This window comes from Delphinus delphis, chromosome 4 (genome assembly GCF_949987515.2).
Source record: "Delphinus delphis chromosome 4, mDelDel1.2, whole genome shotgun sequence".
Classification (NCBI taxonomy): Eukaryota; Metazoa; Chordata; class Mammalia; order Artiodactyla; family Delphinidae; genus Delphinus; species Delphinus delphis.
In genome coordinates, this window is record NC_082686.1 from 3,079,125 (window position 1) to 3,100,995 (window position 21,871).

Below are 21,871 nucleotides of genomic sequence, written 5' to 3' on the forward strand. Positions count from 1 at the left end.
GCAGGGACAAACGCTGAACAGGGGCAGGACTGCCCTGTGCCCACCGCAGGGCGCCTGGGCCCTTCCCGCAAACAAGGAAGGACGGGAGGGAGGGGCGCCCCTGGATGGCCCATCTCCAACCGGGAAGTGAGGGGAGGCCCTGGATGTCCTGTGTTTAGGAAATGGCTTCTCACCTAAGCGAGACCCCAGCCTCCCGAAGAAGGAAAACATTTCGTAGAAAAGGAAGGAAAGCTTTTAAGGTGAATTAAGAGCTATGGCAGAATTTACATTTGATTCCAAAGAATTATACACTTGAGAAGGTCAAAAAAAAAAAGGCAGGAAATTCCATTTAAAACAAGTCAAATCAATGTAATGTGGTTTACAGATGGGCAGTTCTCGCTGGTGCCTCGTTGGATTCAAGAGGCAGAGAACAGCTCCGAACAGCTCACACATACCGGACAAAGTGTGTGTGTGCGTGAGCACGGTGTGTGTGTGTGTGTGTGTGTGTGTGTCCATATCTGGTCGGGCCCCGCGGAGCAGCCCGGCAGTCATATTCCCGGCAGCCTTCCCAGGCCAGCAGTGCAGGCCGGCTTGCTTCTGGCAGCTCTGCAGGGTCAGGGCTGACCTTCTGAGTGGCTGGGATGACCAGTTCCCCAAGTGACCTGCGGGAGAGGTCCAGCTGCAGAACCCCTGTCCTCAAAAGGCCTCCCCTGTCCATTTCCAAGGTCCCTGCGATGTCTTCGGGGGAGGCCCTGATTGCTGTGTCTGGGCGGCTCTTAGGAACTCACACCCCCCGGGGCTGAGCACAGATGAGGTGACCGCGCCCACCTTGGCGCTAACGCAGAGGCGGGTGGAGCCCGGGGAGCGGTCAGCCACAAGCGCCAGGAAAGGATGCGCCCAAAGCCAGGTGGAGTTCAGGGAGGATGAGGGCCCCCTCCGGGGGTGCGTGGGCCCCCATAGCCATGTTCCTGTGGGCAGCGGGCAGCCGGGAGGTGGTGGGGAGGCCAGGGGCTGATGCAGGGAGAGGTGCCAAAGTGGGCCATGGGGGGGAGGCCGCTGTCCACACCTGGCCACCTGACCGCAGCTCCTGGAACCCTAACCCTAACGTCCTCTTCCTCCTGAGAAATGCAAGCTCTCTCCATCCCACTCCTTCAGTGCCCAGGTCTCTGGTGCTAGAAATTAATACCACTAGTAAAAACGCTAGTAATTTTGCAGCGAGCCTGAGCTGGGGGCGAAGGGGCGATGCCATCCTCCAGGTAATTTATGCTCATGTGCATGAATTATCTGATCTACACAGGGCCCCAGGAGGAGATGCGAGCTAGTTGTGGAGGATTCCGGGCAAGGACATGCTGGGGAGAAGGTCATCGGGGATCCATCCTTTAATGGTCCTCAATCCACAAGCCACTTGAAGGCAAAATAAAAACACTTCTCGGCCTGATTGGTGTCCCCTCGGCCAGATACCGGAAGCCTCTCAAGTTGAAGTCAGCACAGCTCCCTGTAGGAGTTCTGAGAATTAATTAACGGCCTCTTCAACTTGTCTGTTTCCAAGGAACGGCGGCACTGGAGCTGGCTTCCGTGTGGGGCGGGGGAAGTGGTCAGAGGCGCCGGAGGAGAGGACGACGAAGCAGGAGGCACCTGTCGCACCCCAGCCTTCCCCACCCCCCGGGCATCTGCTCTCCAGGTGGGGACTGTATGACTGTTCATCTCTGTGACTGTAGGTGGTGACTCGGCAGTGAATGTTTGCTACGTCCAGAGAGCTCCCTACCCTATGGGGCTTGGTGGGAAGCTGAGCTTGTCGCCCATGGCAGAAGACGGAAACCCCAAACGCTCATGGCAGTGCGTTGAACTGCGCCCCCGTCAAGGACAGGCTCACATCCTGACCCCCAGAATGAGAGTGTGACCTTGTTTAGAAAAGGATCTCGAGATGAGATCGTTCTGGGTGAGGGTGGGCCCTGAATCCACAGACAGGTGTGTCCTGATAGAAGGACGACCTGGATGCAGACGCAAGGGGAGAAGGTCATGTGCAGGCGGCGGCAGCCTGGAGTGATGAGGCCACACGCCAAGGCCCGTGGGCGTCCTGGAAGCTGGAGCAGGCCTGGGACAGATTCCCCTCCAGAAGGAGCTGACCCTGCCGACACCTTGATCTCGGACTTCTGGCCTTGAGACAGTGGGGGAATTCATTTCTGTTGTTTTAAGCCCCCAGTTTGCAGTGCTTTGTCACGAGAGCCACAAGACACTGACACTTGCTTTCCTTGGCCGTCCTTGCAGCGAGGGTGTGGGCACCTGATCCAGCTCTGTCCAGACTCTGGATCTGTAGCTCGTGTACAGAGAAGCAGCCTGATGTATGCAGCAGTGGCCACAGGGGCTATGGGGGTCCAAGCACAGATCTAGGGGTGCCGGGGGTACTGTACATCTGGGGCTCAGATCCACCAGGTCGGCATCCTCACAGCATCAGCTCTACGTGGGGTTTGGGGCATCGCTCCTGCTGCAGAGCTACTGAGCCCTGGTCCTGAGCCCTCCTGACACCCAGGGGAGCTCCCCCAATCCCTTAGGGCAAAACCTCTTTTCTGCTCAGTGCAGCCATGACCAGTGTTTGCGGCCGTAGCCGCGAGGCCAGCTGTCACAGCTGCTTTCTAACCTGCATCCTCAGGCCCTCCCCGCCCTGCTGTGGCACTGGCTCCCCATGGGAAAGGTGATGGTGAGAGCAGCCCCACCAGGACCCCGGGGCTGGTTCCGGTTTTATTCACTTTTCCACTTTGCTGAATGAACTTCGGCAGGTCACTTAATCTCTCGGGGGCTCCTTCATCACCAATGGGGAAAATAAAACTGTTCTGAAGCTCTAATGACCAAATGGATTTTATTTTTTTACCCAAACCAAAGTTTCTTTATTATGAAGCTCTCTCTTTTGAAAAAACATCCAGCAGAAACAAGTGCTCTATTCCAACCCCTTTATTTCTAGGGTATCGGCAACCACTCCCAGAAAACTAAGTTCACAGCAGTTTCTGGGTACCATGATTTTTGGGGAGAAAAACAAAGGTCCCAGGGTGATGTGACCAAATGGATTTTAAAAATGTTGCCCTACTTTGAAAAGGGTAACTGTATAAATCATGATTCAAGTTATTTAGGTGAATTGGTTTTGGACATGATCCTGAATGTTTTTTCTTGTAAAAAATCCAAGCCATTCATACAAGATATGAAAAGTGACAGTCAGTGAGTCAGCCAGGTAGAGTCTGTGATGCCACGACCCCGACGGCCTCAGGTTTGGAGTGTGTTTGCTCATTCCGGAAGTCAGTAAATGTGGTGCCCATGAGCCATTAACCTTGGCCTTGACACTGACAAAGAGCCTTCCCGTTGTGCATTGAATGGGGAATTGCGGGTCATGTGGAATTCAAGCTTTGTTCCTTACTTGATGGATGGGAACACAAAGGGTGAGTGACTGGAAGCTGTTTTCCTCCCAGAGTTTCAGCTATTTGGTCACTGAATCAAGACTTGGTAATGATTTAGTGGACATCCTCCCCCCAGATTGTGAAACCACAGAGTGTGGGTCGGTGCATTCTCCTTTTTGTAAAAAGACACACACACAAGTTATTCTGCAGAAGTTCTTCCCTGGAGGGGGCTACGTCTGGGGGCCTCACGGTTTCCTTCTGTGCTCTCCTGCACTCAAGAGACCCTATTCCAGGGGCTGTGCTGCGATAAGTACCATGTTGCAAGTTACTGCACACTTAGAACACGTCATATGTTACTGAGTTACTTTTAAAATAGAAATAAAACACTTAAGATTCATCACTGTTCTAGCCCTTGTTAACTTCAAAGGTAACTTTCGCGCATTTCCCAAAGAAGAGACATTTGCTGTCAGCCTCAGCTCCGTTGCCATCACCAAGCACCAGGGTTTTAAGTGGTTACTTTAAGCAGAGGTTAAAAGACAAATCAGCAAAGGGGAATCAACGTGCCACTCACATTCAACGCGCTTCTCTAGCACTGCCAAGTGATGCGCAACTTCGGCTTTCAGTTCGTTGATTTTAAATGCTCTAGGAAGGAAAAAACAAAACAACACAACTCATCAAATTCTCCAAGTTAAAATGGGTTCCGCCAACATCTGCTGACTCCCTGCTGTGGTGAGCCCTACAGGTGGGCTGGCGAGGGGCTCGAACAGAGGAGTTGCTTTTAAGGAACTCACGGGAGTTGGGGAGGGGTGCTGAGGGGAGGGAGGAAAAAGATACCCCTTTGAATTATCTCAAAGGTGTATTTTCCCAGATGGGAACGTAGAGCAGGTATGCTTACTTCCCCATACGTGGGCAGTGAGCAGATGCTCTCCGGGGAGGACCGTGTCCTCTGCTCACAGAGGGCATGGTCCAGCCCCACACCCTGCCCTGCTGGGCACAGACCGTCTCAGGGGACCTGAGGTGCCCTTCTCTGGGAGGCTCCAACCCATTCAGTTCAACAACTCCTGGGCTTTAAGAAAATACCCTACGGCCTTTCCCCATTTTAACTACCCTCGGGCAGTGAGATGCCACAGCGAGGTAACTGAGAAATGGAAAGCACTGACCCAGAACCGGCAGGATGACTCAGAATGGAGAGGAAGCCGCACAGCTGCACAGGATCTCTGTGAACGCTGTCAGCTCTTGTAGGTTGAAGTCCTAGCCCCAGAAGAGCCAGCTGGGAAGATTACCAGCAACACGGGCTCTCGTTCTGAGAACACCCACTTGACACGGTCTGTGGCACCTGGCATCTGTTTCCTGGACCCCATCCAAGCTGGCTTAGGTAGGTAAGTCCCCAAAGGATTCCACTGGGGAGGCAGCTTCTGGGGGCAAGTGATGTATCAGACCCTGCCGGCCGAGACAGCCTCAGAGCAAGTGGCCCACCCCAGCCATGAAGAGAAAAAGCGCCCAGCTCTGGAGATGACGCATCCAGAAGATTCCGTACCTTGAGAACTGCTCTGCCACCTGGGTCAGCACGCTCTGGATCAACTCTTCTTTCTCTGCAGACGAAGAAAGAAAGACTGTTGGGAAAGGGCACGCTGTGCGGACCACGGGCTGAACCCGCACGTCGTGGGCAGTGGCACCAACACCGTGCCCGGGAGCCACCCGGGAACCTGGAGGGATGCTCTGGCCGCCTCTCAGCAGCAGGGCCTCTCCTGGGCCCGGGATTTCCTGTCCACCTTCAGACGCTCTTTCCCTCCTGGACTCTCAGTACTCTCAGCGGTGCCTGGGCAGAGTGACCGGGGCTGAGGCCCGCCCGCGGTCCGCACCAGCCGTAAAAAGCAGGCAGGACTGGGCCCTTAAATACGGGCCATTTTCACGTGGTGCCCTGGTCCACTTTATGGGGGCAATTACTATGACAAAGCGCGTTCAAGGCATATTTTGAGTGCAAAACAGTGTTCTCACGGCAGGTCCCAGAGAGAGGAAGCAGGCCGGGGTGAGCAAGTTTGTCCCTTTGTTGCCGGGCACATAAAACCGGGCCGGGTGGCTGGTTTTACAAGGTTCAGGTCCCAGGCTGAATATAACCTGCCTGTCTTCCTGTTTCCTGACCGGGCCCAAGGCGGGATGCCTCATAGGAAGGTGTAGACTGCACGGCACTGTTCCAGCAACTCCACCCTCTGAGGAAGGGAGGGTTCTCCTCCTGGATCCAGATGGTCATTTAGTTCACGCCCTGAAACGCTGGGGACCTAAACAAGGCCTCCTCCTGAGCTCACGTCATCTTCTATATTGACTCTAAAACCAACACAAGTCAAAACTAAACCAAGCCTGTCCAGACGAACAAAAAACCTTGATAATCCAATCTGGCAACAGGGCTGAAAAGCTAAAAATGATCCAGTGTCTTCATTTCTAGGAGAAAGATGTTCATCACAATGTTATTTAACACAGTGAAAACTGTAACGGCCTATATACCCACCAAATGCACATCACTTATGGCTTATAAATGATGGTATCTCTGTACTGTGGGAACATATTCTGCTATTAGGAATAACATCTTGGAAAATGTTCATGTCTATTGTTAAAGAAAAAAAAATTGTAGTACAGTGTGATAGCACTTCTGAAAACTTGGGAGGATACATTCCAAAATAATAATTGTAGTTATTTTTGGTTGTAAGATTATATATACACTTTTTCCCTTATTTTTGTTTCTCTATATCTAATACATTTCTATAATAAACATATGTTAATTTCATAAACGTATTTAAAAAATTAATCTAAATTAACCTCTTGGACCTTATTCCTTCACTTGCCAAATGAAAGGGTGGACCAGATGACCCAAGGTTTCCTCTGGCTTTAGCATTCTATAACTTGATGAGAAGAAGGGAAACAACGTCTCATTGTATCTCTTGGAAATGTAAGAGTAAAAATGTCAGCCAGGAAACTTCATTGAGCCATATGTTGAGCTGATCCAAGTTCTATCCTTCAGAGAGGCCCACACCTATCAGGGAAGAAGGGTGGTGACTCCACTGATAAGAATCACCAGAGAGAAGGTTTCACAGCCGTCCTCGGTGAACTCAGCAGGATCTTAGATCACTTCTTCTGAAATCTTTTGCACAGCAAAGCAAACCATAAATAAGATGAAAAGATAACCCTCAGAATGGGAGAAAACATTTGCAAATGAAGCAACTGACAAAGGATTAATCTCCAAAATATACAAACAGCTCATGCAGCTCAATATCAAAAAAACAAACAACCCAATCAAAAAATGGGCAGAAGACCTAAAAGACATTTCAGCAAAGAAGACATACAGATGGCCAAGAGGCATGGGAAAAGTTGCTCAACACCACTAATTATTAGAGAAATGCAAATCAAAACTACAATGAGGTATCATCTCACACCGGTTAGAATGGGCATCATCAGAAAATCTACAAACAACCAATGCTGCAGAGGGTGTGGAGAAAAGGGAACCCTCTTGCACTGTTGGTGGGAATGTAAACTGATATAGCCACTATGGAGAACAGTATGGAGATTCCTTAAAAAACTAAAAATAGAACTACCATACGAACCAGCAATCCCACTACTGGGCATATACCCTGAGAAAACCATAATTCAAAAAGACACATGCACCCCAATGTTCACTGCAGCACTATTTACAATAGCCAGGTCTTGGAAGCAACCTAAATGCCCATCAACAGACGAATGGATGAAGAAGATGTGGTCCATACATACAATGGAATATTACTCGGCCATAAAAAGGAATGAAATTGGGTCATTTGTAGAGATGTGGATGGACCTAGAGTCTGTCATACAGAATGAAATAAGTCAGAAGAGAAAAACAAACATCGTATATTGACACATATATGTGGAATCTAGAAAAATGGTACAGATGAACCTATTTATGGGGCAGGAATAGAGACGTAGATGTAGAGAATGGATGTGTGGACACGGGTGGGGGAAGGGAAGGGTGGGATGAATTGGGAGATTAGGATTGATATAAATACACTACCATGTGTAAAATAGATAGCCAGTGGGAACCTGCTGTATAGCACAGCAAGCTCAGCTTGGTGCTCTGTGATGACCTAGATGGGTGGGATGGGGGGAGGAGGGGAGAGAGGTCCAAGAGCATGGGGATATAGGTATACATGTAGCTGCTTCACTTCGTTGTACAGCAGAAACTAACAGCATTGTAAAGCAACTATACTCCAACAAAAAAATATATAAATAAATAAAAAATTTAAAAAGTAATGTATCACATAACCTTCAAGAGTTAGTGATCTGTCTCAAAGTCTTGAGATATATTTAGAAGTCTATCAACGGGGGCTTCCCTGGTGGCGCAGTGGTTAAGAATCCGCCTGCCAATGCAGGAGACACGGGTTTGAGCCCTGGTCCGGGAAGATCCCACATGCCACGGAGCAACTAAGCCCGTGCGCCACAACTACTGAGCCTGCGCTCTAGAGCCTGCAAGCCACAACTACTGAGCCCATGTGCCACAACTACTGAAGCCCATGCACCTAGAGCCCGTGCTCCACAACGAGAGAAGCCACTGTAATGAGAAGCCTGCTCGCTGCAACTAGAGAAAAGCCCACAAGCAGCAACGAAGACCCAATGCAGCCAAAAATAAATAAATTTAAATAAAAATATGTTTAAAAAAAAAGTCTGTCAACGACTGCAGAACACATATTCTTTTCAGGTGCCTACAAAGCGTATACCAAAATAGACCCTATGCTGTCCACACACACACACACACAAACCCGCAACAAACGTAAAGGAACTGCAACCATATAGAGTGTGGTCTCTGACCTTTAAGAGAATCAAACTAGAAATCAGTAACAGAAAGATAGCAGGAAAATCTGCAAACACTGTGAAGCTAAGCAACACACTTCTAAGTAATACCTGGGTCAAAGAGGAAGTCTCAAGGGACATAGAAACAGACATTGAACTGGATGAAAATGAAAATACAACACATCAAAATTTAGCTGTGGGACACAACTAAAGCAGTGCTGAGAGGAATATTTATAGCACGACATGCTTGCATTAGCAGAGAGGAAAACCCTCAACACAATAATCTAAGAACCTAAAAAAGAAGAGCAAAATAAACCTAAAGCAATAGCAGAAGGAAGGAGATAATAAAAAGCAGAAATCTATGAAATAGAAACAGAAAAACAAGCAGAAAACCAATGAAACAAAGGGCCAGTTATTTAAAAATATCGATTAACTGACAAATCCCTGGCAAGACTAAGAAACACAGATCACCAATATTTGGAATGAAGAGGGGGACAGCACTACAGACCCTGCGGACATCGATAGGATAACAAGGGAACAACTACAAACAACTCTAAACACATACTTTGACATCCTAGATGAAAATGGACCAATTCCTAGAAATGTGTGAACTACTACACCCATCCAAGATGAACTAGGTAATTCGAACAGTCTGTGTCTATTAAGGAAACTGAATTTCTAATTTAAAAACTCCCCCCACGGAAATTCCAGGTGCAAATGGTTTCACTGGAGAATTCTACCAAACATTTAAAGAAGAAGTAATACAATTCTGACCAATTTCTTCCAGGAAACAGAAGAGGAGGGTACACTTCCCGATTCATTTTATGAAGCTAGTATTAACCTGATACTAAATTCAACAAAGACAACAAAAAAAGAAAACTACAAATCAATATCCCTCATTGATGTGGAAGCAAAAATCCTTACAAAATATTAGCAATAGAATTCAGCAAGATACAAAAGTAAAACCGATAAGTGAGTTCGGCAAGTCACAGGATACAAGATAAATATACAGAATTGATTATATACTAGTGATGACCATGGAGACTCTGAGATTACAATCACAACACCATTTACAAACACTTAGAAAAGCTCAAACAACTTAAGTGTAAATATAACGAAACATATGCAGAAGCTGTGTGCTGAAAGAAATAAAAAAAGATATATAAATGGTGAGACCTACCATTTTCATGGTTTGAAAGACTCAACATAGTAAAGATGTCATTTCTCCCCAGATTAATATATAGACTTAGCACAATTCTTATCAAAACCCCATCAAGATTTTTTGTAGAAATAGACAAGATTATTCTAACATTCCCATGAAAATGCAAAGGAACCAGGAGAGCTAAAACAATCTTGAAAAAGAAGATAAAATGGGACAAATCAGTCTATCTGACTTTAAGACCTATTACATAGCTAATAATCAAGACTGTGACATTCGTGGAATGTTAGACACAGATAACAGAACAGAGGACCCAGAATGATACCCATACAAACACGCTCAACTGATGCTTGACCAATGAGCAAAAGCAATTCAATGGTGGAAAGACTGTTTTTCCAATGAATGGGGCTGGAGCAATTGAACTTTCACAGGCACAAAAATAAGCCTCGAATTACACCTCACTGTTTATATAAAACTTAATGCAAAGTGGACCCTGGATGTAAAATAGAAAACTATAAAACTTTTAGGAAAAAAAATAGGGGAAAATGTTCAGGTTCTTGGGCTAGGCAGAGAGTTCTCAGATTTCACACCAAAAACACAGTCCATAAAAGGGAAAATTGATAAACTGGGCTTCATCAAAAGTAAAACTTTTCTCTGAGAAAAATCCTGTTAAGAGGATGAAAAGCTATAGTCTGGGAAAAAGATATTTGCAAACCACGTATCTGACAAGGACTTGAATATAGACGATGAAAAGAACTGTCAAAACTCGACAGTGAAAAACAGAACAGCCCAACTTGAAAATGGGCAGAACACACGAGCAGACATTTTACTGAGAGAATATATAGATGGATGACAAGCACACGACAAGTTACTGAGCTACATGAGTCACTGGGAAATGCAGATTAGAACCACACTGAGATACCACTGCACACTTATCAAAAAAGCTAAAATAAAAAAAAAGTGACAACCCCCAGTGCTGGAAAAGATGTGGAGAAACCGGATTACTCACACATCGCTGGTGGGAATGTAACACGGTACAGCTCCTCTGGAAAATGGTTTGGCAATTCCTTAAAAAAACCAAACATGTAAGTACTGTATGTCTGACCTAGCAATTGCCCTCTGGGGCAGAGAATGACAAGTTATGTTCACACAAAAGCTGGTACATGATGTTCAGAGCAGCTTTTATTTTTAATTGCTCCAAACCAGAAACAACCCAGATGCCCTTCAGTAGGTGAATGGATAAACAGACTGTATTCCGGCCACACCATGAAATATTACCCAGTAATAAAAAGGATTGAACCTGTGATACACGGAACAACCTGGACGCATTTCCAGAGAATTATGCTGAGTGAATAAAGTCAATCCCCAAACTCACCCGCTGGATGAATGCATTTACAGAACGTTCTTGAAATGACAGAAGTATATAAAGATGGAGAACAGATTAGCGAGGGCCAGGGGTTAGGGAGGGGTGGGGAATAGAAGGGAGGGATCTGGGGGAGGCTATAAAAGGAGGGCTCGTGCACTGGGGGGATGGAATGCTCTGTATCTGGACTGCATCAGTGTCAACAGCCCAGGGGTGATATCTTACTACAGTTTGAAAGATGTTACCACTGGGGGAAAAAGGGTAAAGGGTGCCTGGGTCTCTCTGCCTTTTTTCTTACAACTGTATGTGACTCTCTAATCATTTTAAACGGTTTAATAAAAAATTTAATAGATAGAATGGAAAGAAAAAGTTAAGGGGGAATTTTCCCTTGGACTTTTGAGGTGGGCTCCTTTGAGCATCATAGGATTTTGATGCCGAAATTTATTACTGCCCCAGCAGTAATAACGCTTCTCGCCACTTCATCCCATACCTTCCTGCTCCCAGCTCAGTCCAAGGTGTGGACACTCGTATTCCGGTCCACGTAATAGCTACACCTCAGCCCATGTGCCACCCGTGGCAACAAATCCGATGTCCTCCGAAAGGGCATCGGCACAGAGGTGGGCTGGCGGCAAGAAAGCCTCAGGGCGCCACTGCCCAGGCTGCGGTGCCCACGCCGCTGCCACGCATGGAATTTCACCCTGAGCTGCCTCTTTAGGAACTGCGCAATCTGCATTCTTTGCAAGGGGAAAAGAGCGAGAAAATGCCTCTACGCGGAAGGCCAGCCACACCCACACAACCATAAACAGAGCCTGAGCAGGAAGTAGGCGCCTCCCGCCACGCCCCACCCCCTGCACCCCGGAGCACTGGCATTCCTGTCGCGGGCCACCGTTTCCTCCCAGGGGAGTTCCGAGTTTAAAATTAATTGACTTAATGTGTGTAAAGTACTCAGGGCAGCGCCTAGCCCGTGGCGAGCGCTCCGATGTTGGCTGTTGGCTGTTGCTACTACGTTAAAAGTGTTATTACATCACTAAGGGTCCCTGACACCCACAGGTGTTGTTATGACATCACTAAGGGTCCCTGACACCCACAGGTGTCGTTATGACATCACTAAGGGTCCCTGACACTCACAGGTGTTGTTATTACATCACTAAGGGTCCCTGACATCCACAGGTGTCGTTATGACATCACTAAGGGTCCCTGACAGCCACAGGTGTTGTTATGACATCACTAAGGGTCCCTGACAGCCACAGGTGTTGTTATGACATCACTAAGGGTCCCTGACACCCACAGGTGTTGTTATTACATCACTAAGGGTTGCCAACAGCCACAGCAGTTGTCATTACATCACTGAGGGTCGCTGGCAGCCACAGGCCTCTGACACCTTCTCTTGCTTTGAGTGTCTTCCCCGGTGCGTGCACTGTCCCTGGGGTGACAGGCAGAGCTCTGGGGGGAACCAGGTCCAGGCTGAAAAGCAGTCACATCTTTCCTGCACTGTCCCGAAGGTGCTCTTCATTCCCCTAGAAGCCTCAGATAGCCCTAAACCCCTGCACCTGGGGGCAAGAAGCAGTTTTCAGTTGCAAACATTAGTCATGCCCAACCTTGGTGGCCAAACCACACCCTATCAGAAAAGTCTGACAGCATGTGGGAAGCCCATCTATTTCCTAGATGTTACGTGGCATATATCGAATTAAAAAAATCGAAGCATATTCAAGTGTTTTTGCTTTGCAAAGTTTAAAATAGCTTTAAGAGTAACCAGCCACAGCCAGGGATGCTGGCAATTCAGGGTTGGACGTGATTGGGTCTTTGGGGTCTCTCTGGATCTCGAAGTTTTTGAGAAAATTGGGAGACAGGAACTACGACTGAAAGAATGGGAGTCAGAGCAGAATGGTTGCTGGTCCACAGGATGGAGGCTGAGAGGGAGCCAGCCGAGTCATGGGTGACTCACGTGCTCTCCAGAGAAAACTCCGCTCCATGAGAACAGCTGACGTACCATCAGAAGTGTCCCTGAACCTAGCACGCGCTAGCGAACATCCGGGACACCGCTCCAAGCTCGCCGTGATTTACTCCTAGGCACCCACAGCTTTCACAAAAGCAAAAGATTTAATAAAGGCCAAATGGTCCGTCGTAAGCACAGAGGTCTCCGTAGGCTTCTCATCAGCCTCTTCAGGTCTGGGCTGCTTCTCCCTGCTTCCACCTGGATGGGCCTAGCCTAGATATTCTGGGGGCCTTATCTGGCTGGCCTCTCAGGTGACGGGCCCCGACGGGTAAATGCTGGGGCTGGCAGGGTCTCCCACACATCACAGAAGCGTTTAATTTAGCTCCAGGACAATCTTGGAGCCTGGCAGAATCCGAGTCCTGTTTTAAGGATGCTGCTAGATCGGCCCAGATTCTGGCCGTGAATCTGCACCAGGGAGGCCCCAGGAGCTTCCGCTGGAACAGAACCGAGGGGTCCGGAGCAGCCCACCCTGCGCAGACGGGTGCAGAGCCGCCTACTGGGGTTTGTGGGCAGGACGCCGCCCGTGGGCTGGCAGGGCAGCACCCACCCCTCAGCCCCGCCCTGCCCTTCCCCGATGCCGGCGGCTGCTGCCCAGCTCCACGCTGGCCTGCTGCAGACGCTTCGAGGAACCCGCCTCCACCTCTCCCAGCCCTTCCAGGAACTGTTTACTTGTTTCAGACAAATCCTGAGTCTCTGCAGCACAGAAGGACATAAAGATCTGGTTTAACTGATCGACAGGACAGCCCGGCCCCCTCATTCCTGAAGGTCACCTTGAAGGTGACGCCCTGATTGGACAGGCCAGCCAGGTGACGGGCACCTCTCATCCCACCCCGTGCTGGACGAGACAATGACAGCCATGGCCATTCCTCCATCCTCTGCTCACCTGAGCTGGCCGGCGCGCATACCTTCCTCCCCCGCTGCAAATGGAAGCAAACGCAGCCCTGGTAATATGCTGGCTCCGCACCTGTGCATGCAGGGAGGGGACACTCTGCATGGGGACACCGGCACCTGAACCCCCGCCCCCAGTGGTGCGATGGGTGGACCGCCTGGAGTCCACGGTGGGTCCCAATCTCTCCTGATACGTCTGCAACTGTTGCACAATGTTGCTATTGTGTCTCCACGCTGTTAGTATGATGTGTGAGCTGTCCGACCTTATCTACCTCACCTGAAGCCCTGAGCATCGTTCAAAAAATACATACTTAACAGACACCCTCCCAAAGCTTTTTTTTTTTGCGGTACGTGGGCCTCTCACTGTTGGGGCCTCTCCAGTTGCGGAGCACAGGCTCCGGACGCGCAGGCTCAGCGGCCATGGCTCACGGGCCCAGCCACTCCGTGGCACGCGGGATCCTCCCGGACCGGGGCACGAACCCGCGCCCCCCGCACCGGCTGGCGGACTCCCAACCACTGCGCCACCAGGGAAGCCCAAAGCTTTTTTTTTTTTTTTAAATGGATATCCCTTCAGAAAGGGGTGTTTTGCTTTGCATTAGGGAAAATCACCCCCATTACTTGGCCCAAAGAGACACCCCAAGGCCCTGAAGATTCGGGGTGCGTTTATTTCCAGGGCTGTGTGTAGGAAGGGCCTAGAGGGGACTCCCTCTCTGTCCCCTCCTGCCCCTCCTTCTGGGAGGTGGCGCTGCCCCTCTCCAGGAAAGAAGTGGGGCAATTCACCTCTGCCCCACTTTGGCTCTCCGGGCCCCTCCAGCCAGAGAGGATGTTCCAGCCCTGGGCACAGTCATCGGCAATTCACTGTTTATGGATGTCATAAAGTAGACGTGCAGAAGGAGGACGCTTCCTTAACAACCCAGGAGCACAATAAAATGATATGATGAACAGTGACCTGGCCTCGCTCCTTAAAGCAACAGGTGCCCTTTCCACGGTCTGTCCTGTCGAGAAATCACCCTTGTTTATCAGCGGCCAAAGGGCCGTCCCAGGTGACCCACGGTGTGACTTTGACTAGATGCTTTCGCCTCCTGTTAGCCACTCAGATGTGGCAAAGAAAGCAAAGTGGACCAAAGGGCGCTGGCGACCACATCCGACATTTGGAGAATGTCCCGTAACCGTCTCGGCCGAGTCCTCGCAGGATCACTGCAGACTCGCCGGACCTCCGTGGCAGGGACTGGGTTGCTTTCTTTTCCCCTTTCGCTTTTGGAGCTGGGATTTGTACTGTGCGTAGTTGAGTCTGATCTCAGCAGTTGGATACAATTCCTCCCTATGGCCTCCTTTCCGCGTAGTTTTGAGAAAAATGCCTTGGAGGGAGAAGCTTCTGGGACAGCTAGCAATGCAAGTTTTCTTTATTGTTCTATGGATTGCAACAACCAAAACAATCTTCATGGAGCACTTTCTAGGTTCCAGGCACTGTCCTGAGTGGTTTGCCCACGTTGATCATGTAAAGCCTCCTAAGAGCTTGAAGTGGCTGCGGAGAGAAAGCCATGGCACGACCCGGCCAAGCCCACCTTGCCCCGCCCCCCACCAGGCATGTCCCCACGTAGGACTGCAAAGATGGGCAGTGTCGCACGGAGCCCAGGGGGCAGAGATGTTCTGCACACTGGCCTCCTCCCTGAGAGCCACCCCTCCTCCATGGTGTGGTCGGGGGGTGGACTTTTCAGGGAGGAGGCCACGGGTGTGACATTCTCTTGAGGATGCCCTCGGAGGAATCTGAATCTGATCTCCAGCACCTGATTGACTGTACAAGCTGGAGGGACTTTGTCCATTATGTGATAACCTTGAATGTCTCAGTGAGGGGACACTCTGTGGGAACGTTTAATTATGGTGAAACCAAAGGGAGTCAAGCCCGGTTCACTGCGTCTGGGCTTTGATGGTGTGTCACATGACCCCAGAAGACCGGCGTCAGGGAGAATTCTGTCAGGATCAACTCCGATCCAGTAAGATGATCGAAGGAGGGCTCCTGTAAAGCTCTATTAAGAGACTGAACCCTTTCTGAGAACCATCTGTGGACGTTAATGTTGCACAATTGCAGAGGCTGCACAAGATAAACTAAAAACAAAAACCCCAGACGACACAGAAGTTGAAATGAGCATGTCCCTATAATTGCCTTTTACGTGGCAAATGTAAGTACATCCAAAAACTAAAGAAAAAAGATGTTAGTAAGTAGTAAACAGACAGGGGATCTTAAAAGAGGAATCCATGAATAAGAACAGAATGAAACTGTTGAATTTAAAAGTGTATCTGAAACAAAAAATTCACAGATGGGTTTAGAGCAGTTTGGAGTGAGCAGCAGAGTCAGGGGAATTGAGGGCAGATCCTTAGGAATTCTCCAATCTGAAGAGCAAAAAGAAAAAAATCTTAAAAGAATAACAGAGCCCGTCACACGAGGGATAAGAGCAAACTTTCTAACATGCATGTAATTAGTCTCAGAAGGAAAGGCGTGAGAACGGTGCATAAAATACACGTAGTGAAATAATAGTGGAAAATTTTACAAATTTGATGAAAACACATTTATATACCATGGAAGCTCAACAAAGGACACCAAACAGGATAAACAGAAAGAAAACCAGGGCACGACATGGTCAAAGTGCTGAAGCCCAGATATAAAGGAAAAACACCTTGAAAGCATCCAGAGGGGAAAAAGGGATGATATGATTCATAATGAAATGATTCATCTGCAGGGGAAAGAGACCATAAAAGCTGACTTCTCAGCAGAAACAATGGAAGCCAGGAAAAAAAAAAAAAAAAAAAGGACATCTTTAGACCTCTTTTAAAAAACAAAAACAAAGCTCTGAATGCAGCATTCTACACCCTGAAATATGTTTCCAAACGAGGGCAAACGGAGACATGTTCAGAGAAGCAACAGCTGAGGGAATTAGTCACTAGCTGTTCTGCGCTTCAAGAGATGCTCAGGGAAAAAAGAAAATTTTCAGGCTGAAGGGCTATGACACCACTCAGGAGCTGGAATCTACGGGGGAAAAAAAAAAGCACCAGAGATGGCAAATACATAGGTAATTACAAAAAAGTTATCTTTAAGTTTCTTTTCATTATTTCTTCAAAAGACAGCTGACTGTTTAAAGTAAAAATTTTAATACTGTATTGTGGAGTTTATACTGAGAGTAGATGACCTTAGCTGCTCCGCCTGCTCTAAGAGACCACGGAGACTCGGTGACTTGTGAACAACAGAAATTTCCTTCTCACAATTCTGGAGGCTGGACGTCCAAGACCAGAGCGCCAGCAGGGTCGGGGGCTGGTGACAGCCACTGCCTGGTACGTAGACGGCCAGCTTTTCAGTGTCTTCACAGGGCAGAAGGAGCGAGGGAGCTCTCTGGGGTCTCTTTTATTAGGGCCCTAATCCCATTCATGAGGGATCTGCTCTCATGACCTACTCACCATTCAAAGGCCCCACCCCCAAATGCCATCACATTGGCGGTTAGGATCTCAGCGTGTGAATTTTTTTTGGGGGGACGCAAACATTCAGTGTGAAGCATAGATGTAAAGTGTATTGCAGGGCTTCCCTGGTGGTGCAGTGGTTGAGAGTCCGCCTGCCGATGCAGGGGACATGGGTTCGTGCCCCGGTTCGGGAAGACCCCACATGCCGCGGAGCCGCTGAGCCTGTGCGTCCGGAGCCTGTGCTCCACAACGGGAGAGGCCACAACAGTGAGAGGCCCACGTACCGCAAAAATAAATAAATAAATAAACAAATAAAGTGTATTGCAGCAATAGCTCAAAGGTTGTGGGGAGGAATTTTACTGCTGCAAAGTCCTTACTTTTTATGTGAAGTGGCACAATATTAATTGTAACTAGGCTAAAAAGTTAAGGATGATTTAAAAATGGGCAAAGATCTGAAAAGACACTTTGAGAAAAAAAAGATATACAGATGTCAAATAAACATGAAAAGATGCTGAATAACGTTAGTGGACTGCAAATTGAAACCATAATGAGATACCACTTCACACCTGTTAGAATGGCAAAAATCCAAAACACTGACATCACCAAATGCTGGCGAGGCTGCGGAGCAACAGGAACTCTCATCACTGCTGGTGGGGATGCAGAATGGAGCAGCCAGTTTGGAAGGTATTTTGGTGGTTTCTTGATTCTTTTTAAAACATTTTAAAAAATATTTATTTATTTAGGTTGCATTGGGTCTTAGTCGCGGCACGAACGATCTTTCGTTGCGGCGCATGGGCTTCTCTCTAGTTGTGGTGTGTGGGTTTTTCTCTTCTCTAGTTGTGGCATGGGGGCTCCAGAGCGCGTGGCCTCTGTAGTTGGCAGCACACAGGCTCTCTAGTTGGGGTGCGTGAGCTCAGTAGTTGTGGCGTGTGGGCTTAGTTGCCCCGAGGCATGTGGGATCTTAGTTCCCCGATCAGGGATCGAACCCGTGTCCCCTGCACTGGAAGGCGGCTTCTTTACCACTGGACCACCAGGGAAGTCCCAGTTTGGTGGTTTCTTACAAAATTAAATGTATGATTCAGCAACTGCACTCCTGGGCAGTTACCCAAAGGAGCTGAAAAGTTATGTCCACACATAACTTTCCCACAAATGTTTATAGCAGCTCTGTTCATAACTGCCAAAACTTTGAAGCACTCCAAGACTTCCTTCAATAGGGGAAGGAACAAATCAGCCCTAAGAAGAAATGAGCTATGAAGCTATGAAAAGGCATAGAGGAACCTGAAATGTATAGTACCTAGTGAAGGAAGCCGATCTGAAAAGGCTGAAGATTGTATGATTCCAGCTACGGACATTCTGGAAAAGGCACCCCTGTGGAGACAGTAAAAAGATCCGTGGTTGCCAGGGGTCTAGGGGGAGGGATGAATGAAAAGGTGGAGCACAGAGGATTTTTAGGGCAGAGAAACTACTCTGTATGACCCTGTAGTGGTGGATGCAGGTCTTTATGCATCCGAAAACCCACAGACTGTATAACACGAAGAGTGAACCCTGATGTAAACTATGGACTTTGGTTGACAATGACGTGTCAGTGTTGGCTGACTGGGACGAATGTAAAGCTCTGAGGCGGGATGCAGACGGTGGGAGAGACTGAGTGAGTGTATAAGGAGGGAATGTGTGGGAACTCTGTACTTTTCACTCAATTTTGTGTTTTTATTGATCTCCAACAAATAAAGCCTGCAATTAAAAAAAAAAGGTGAAGGATGCACGGTGAAATATAACAACCAACTAAAAATAGTGCAAAAAGCAGAGGTAAAGAGTCAATAGAAGAGGGACTTCCCTGGCGGCCCAGTGGTTGACACTCCGCCTTCCAGCGCACCGGGTATGGGTTTGATCCCTGGTCGGGAAACTAAGATCCCACATGCCTCGTGGCCAAAAAACCAGAACATAAAGCAGGAGCAATATTATAACAAATTCAATAAAGACTTTAAAAAAAGAGCTAATTTCTTCCATTAACAAAAAAAAGAGTCAACAGAAGAAATAAAATAGAATACAAAAGCTTATCCAATGAACCCAAGAGAAGGGAGAAGAGGAGGAACCAGGAAACCGAACCCAAGATCAATAAGAAAAACAAATGGCAACATGGTAGATCTAACCTCAAGCATATCAAGAAATACATTACATGTAAATGAATATAGGAAGAAATAACACCAAAATTACACAGAATCTTTCAGAAAACAGAGAAGAAAGTAAATGCTCCAATATGTTTTATAAGGCCACCATAACCCCACAATCAAAGCATGACAAAGACATTACAAGAAGAAAGTTATAAGCCAACGTCCTACGTGAGCATGGACACAAAACTCCTTAACATATTATTAAAAAATAAAATCTAGCAATATATAAAAAGGGACTACATCCTACATCAGGGTAAAGGTCCTGTATACCCTTTGTTAAATTTATTCCTAAGTATTTTCCTAGGAACACTTCCTGGGAATACAAGTGGGGTTATCCCAGAAATGCAAAGTTGTTTTAACATTCGAAAATTAGTCGGTATAATTCACTGCCTTAACAGAATAAAGGAGAAAAATCATGTTATCCCAGTAGATGCAGAAAGAACACGTGACAAAAATCTAACACCTATTTATGATGGAAAAAAACATTAGAAAACTAAGAATAAAAGGAAACTCCCTCAACCCATTTCAGTCGATGCACAAAGAACCGCTGATAAAATTTAACACAGAAGATTTGACAAAAAAAACCTCTTTGTGAACTGGGAGAAGAGGGCATCCTCAATCTGACAGAGAGCACCTACAAAAAAACCTGCAGCTCACGTCACACCCAATGGTGAAAGAGTGAATGCATTTCCCCTGAGGCTGGAATGAGGTAAGGATGTCTGCTCTCAGTCTTATTTAAACCATACTGCAGTTTCAACAAATGCAACAAGACAAGTAAAAGAAATAAAATCCAAAAAGACTGGAATGTAGAAAGTAAAACTGTCTTTATTTTTAGAAGATATGATTGTCTTTATGGAAAATCCTAAGATTCTATGAAACAACTACCAGAACTAACCCATGAGCTAATAAGCAATGTCACAAGGTACTACGTCAACACACAAATATCTGTTGTAAATGAGGAGCAAACAAATGGAAAATTACGTGAAGATTCCATTTACAATAACACCAGAAAACAGAGAATGCAGAGGAACAGATTTAACAAAAGATATGCAGGACCTCTATCTATTCTGAAAGCTATAAGCGTTGCTGAGTGGAGGGATGTATCATGCTCGTGGTTGGAAGACTCAATATTGTTTAGATTTTATTATTCCCAAATTAATCTATATACTGAATGCAATCCCAGTTCAAGTAGAGAAGCCTTTTTGAAAGAAATTAACACGTTGATTCTTTATTCTAACATTTGTAGGGAAAAGAAAAGGACCCATAGAACCAAAACAACCGAAAAAGAAGTACAAACGTGGAAGATTACCGGATTCCAAGCTCTAGCAATTAAGCCAGTGTGGTCTTGGTGTCAGGACAGACAAACAGATCCATGAAACAGAACAGAGAGTCCAGAAAGGGACTCACACATACAGAGTCAATTAATTTTCAATAAACATGCCAAAGTGGTTCAATGGAAAAGGAAACTCTTTTTTAACAAAGGATACTGTGACAACTGGGTACATGTATGAAAAAAAAAAAAAGAGACCACAACTCCTACTTCACACCATACACAAGATTAATTTGAAATGGATCACAGATTGAAATATAACAGCTATAACCCTAAATTTCCTGAAAATGTATCTTCATGACCTTGCGGTAGAGAAAGGATCCTTAAAGAAGACACAGAAAGTACTACACATAAAAGAAAACTTGTTCAATTAACTGCATCAAGTTAAAAACTTCTGCTCATCAAACGACCTCTTTAAGAAAATGAAAAAGGTAAGTCACAAACTGGGAAAAGATACTTGCTATATATACATCTCACAAATGGATTATATCCAGAATATATGGTTTCTTATAAACCAGCGATAAACACTAATACGACAGTCTAAAAACTGCACAAGAATACTTGGAACAGACACTTCACGAGGTGAGATATTCAAGTACCCAATAAGCACAGGAAACCACGCTCAACAATTATTAAGTCATCCGAGAAATGTAAATTTAAACCGTAGTGAAATACGATTCTACGCCGACTTGAGTGCCGAAAATTAAAAACACTGAGAATGCCTAGTGTTGGGTTGGATGTGACAACGGGATCACTCATACATTACTGGTGGGAACGTAAATGGTACAGCCGCCTGGGAAGACAGTTGGGCATACGAACCAGCAACATCACGCCTAGGTATTACCCAAGATAACTGACAAATATGTCCATAATAAGACGTGCACAATGCTTACCGTAGCTTAACCCCAAACTGGAAACGTCCATCCGCAGGAGACTTAACGACCAGTGGTGGAGCGCTCATGAAATAGACTACTACTCAGCGAGACAAAGTAAATAAACGACACGCATGAATCTTGAAAACATGATCCTGAGCGAGAGAATGCAGACACAAAAGAGCTCACTCTGTGTGGTTCCATTCTCATGAAATTTAAGATCAGGAAAAAGCAATCTGCCTGTGGCAAAAGAAGCGGTGGTTTCTCACGGTGCGTGGGAACAGATTTGAAGACAAGCACAAGGGAATTTTTCTGGGGCGATGGAAGCGTTCTTTGTCTTGACTGGTGTGGTGGCTACACGCGTGTGCTCTTTTATGGAAGTTCAGCAGATGGTACCCTTCATGTCTGTGCATCTCACCGCACAGTTAGAGGGGACACGGATATGTGTGTGACTGGTTTTTGCAG

The 21,871-nt window shown here is 46.9% G+C and overlaps 1 protein-coding gene across 5 annotated transcripts in view; it reads right to left on the bottom strand.

The window, feature by feature from the left end:
• PDE9A (phosphodiesterase 9A) overlaps positions 1–21,871 on the bottom strand; it is a 97,747-nt gene that overhangs the window by 26,388 nt on the left and 49,488 nt on the right. For all 5 annotated transcript variants that reach the window (XM_060010270.1, XM_060010271.2, XM_060010273.2 and 2 more), the window contains exons 5-6: positions 4,903–4,957; positions 3,937–4,007 (exon numbers count right to left, since the gene is read on the bottom strand). In XM_060010270.1, coding sequence (XP_059866253.1) covers positions 3,937–4,007; positions 4,903–4,957 — 126 coding nt within the window. The remainder of the gene's footprint in view (positions 1–3,936; positions 4,008–4,902; positions 4,958–21,871) is intronic.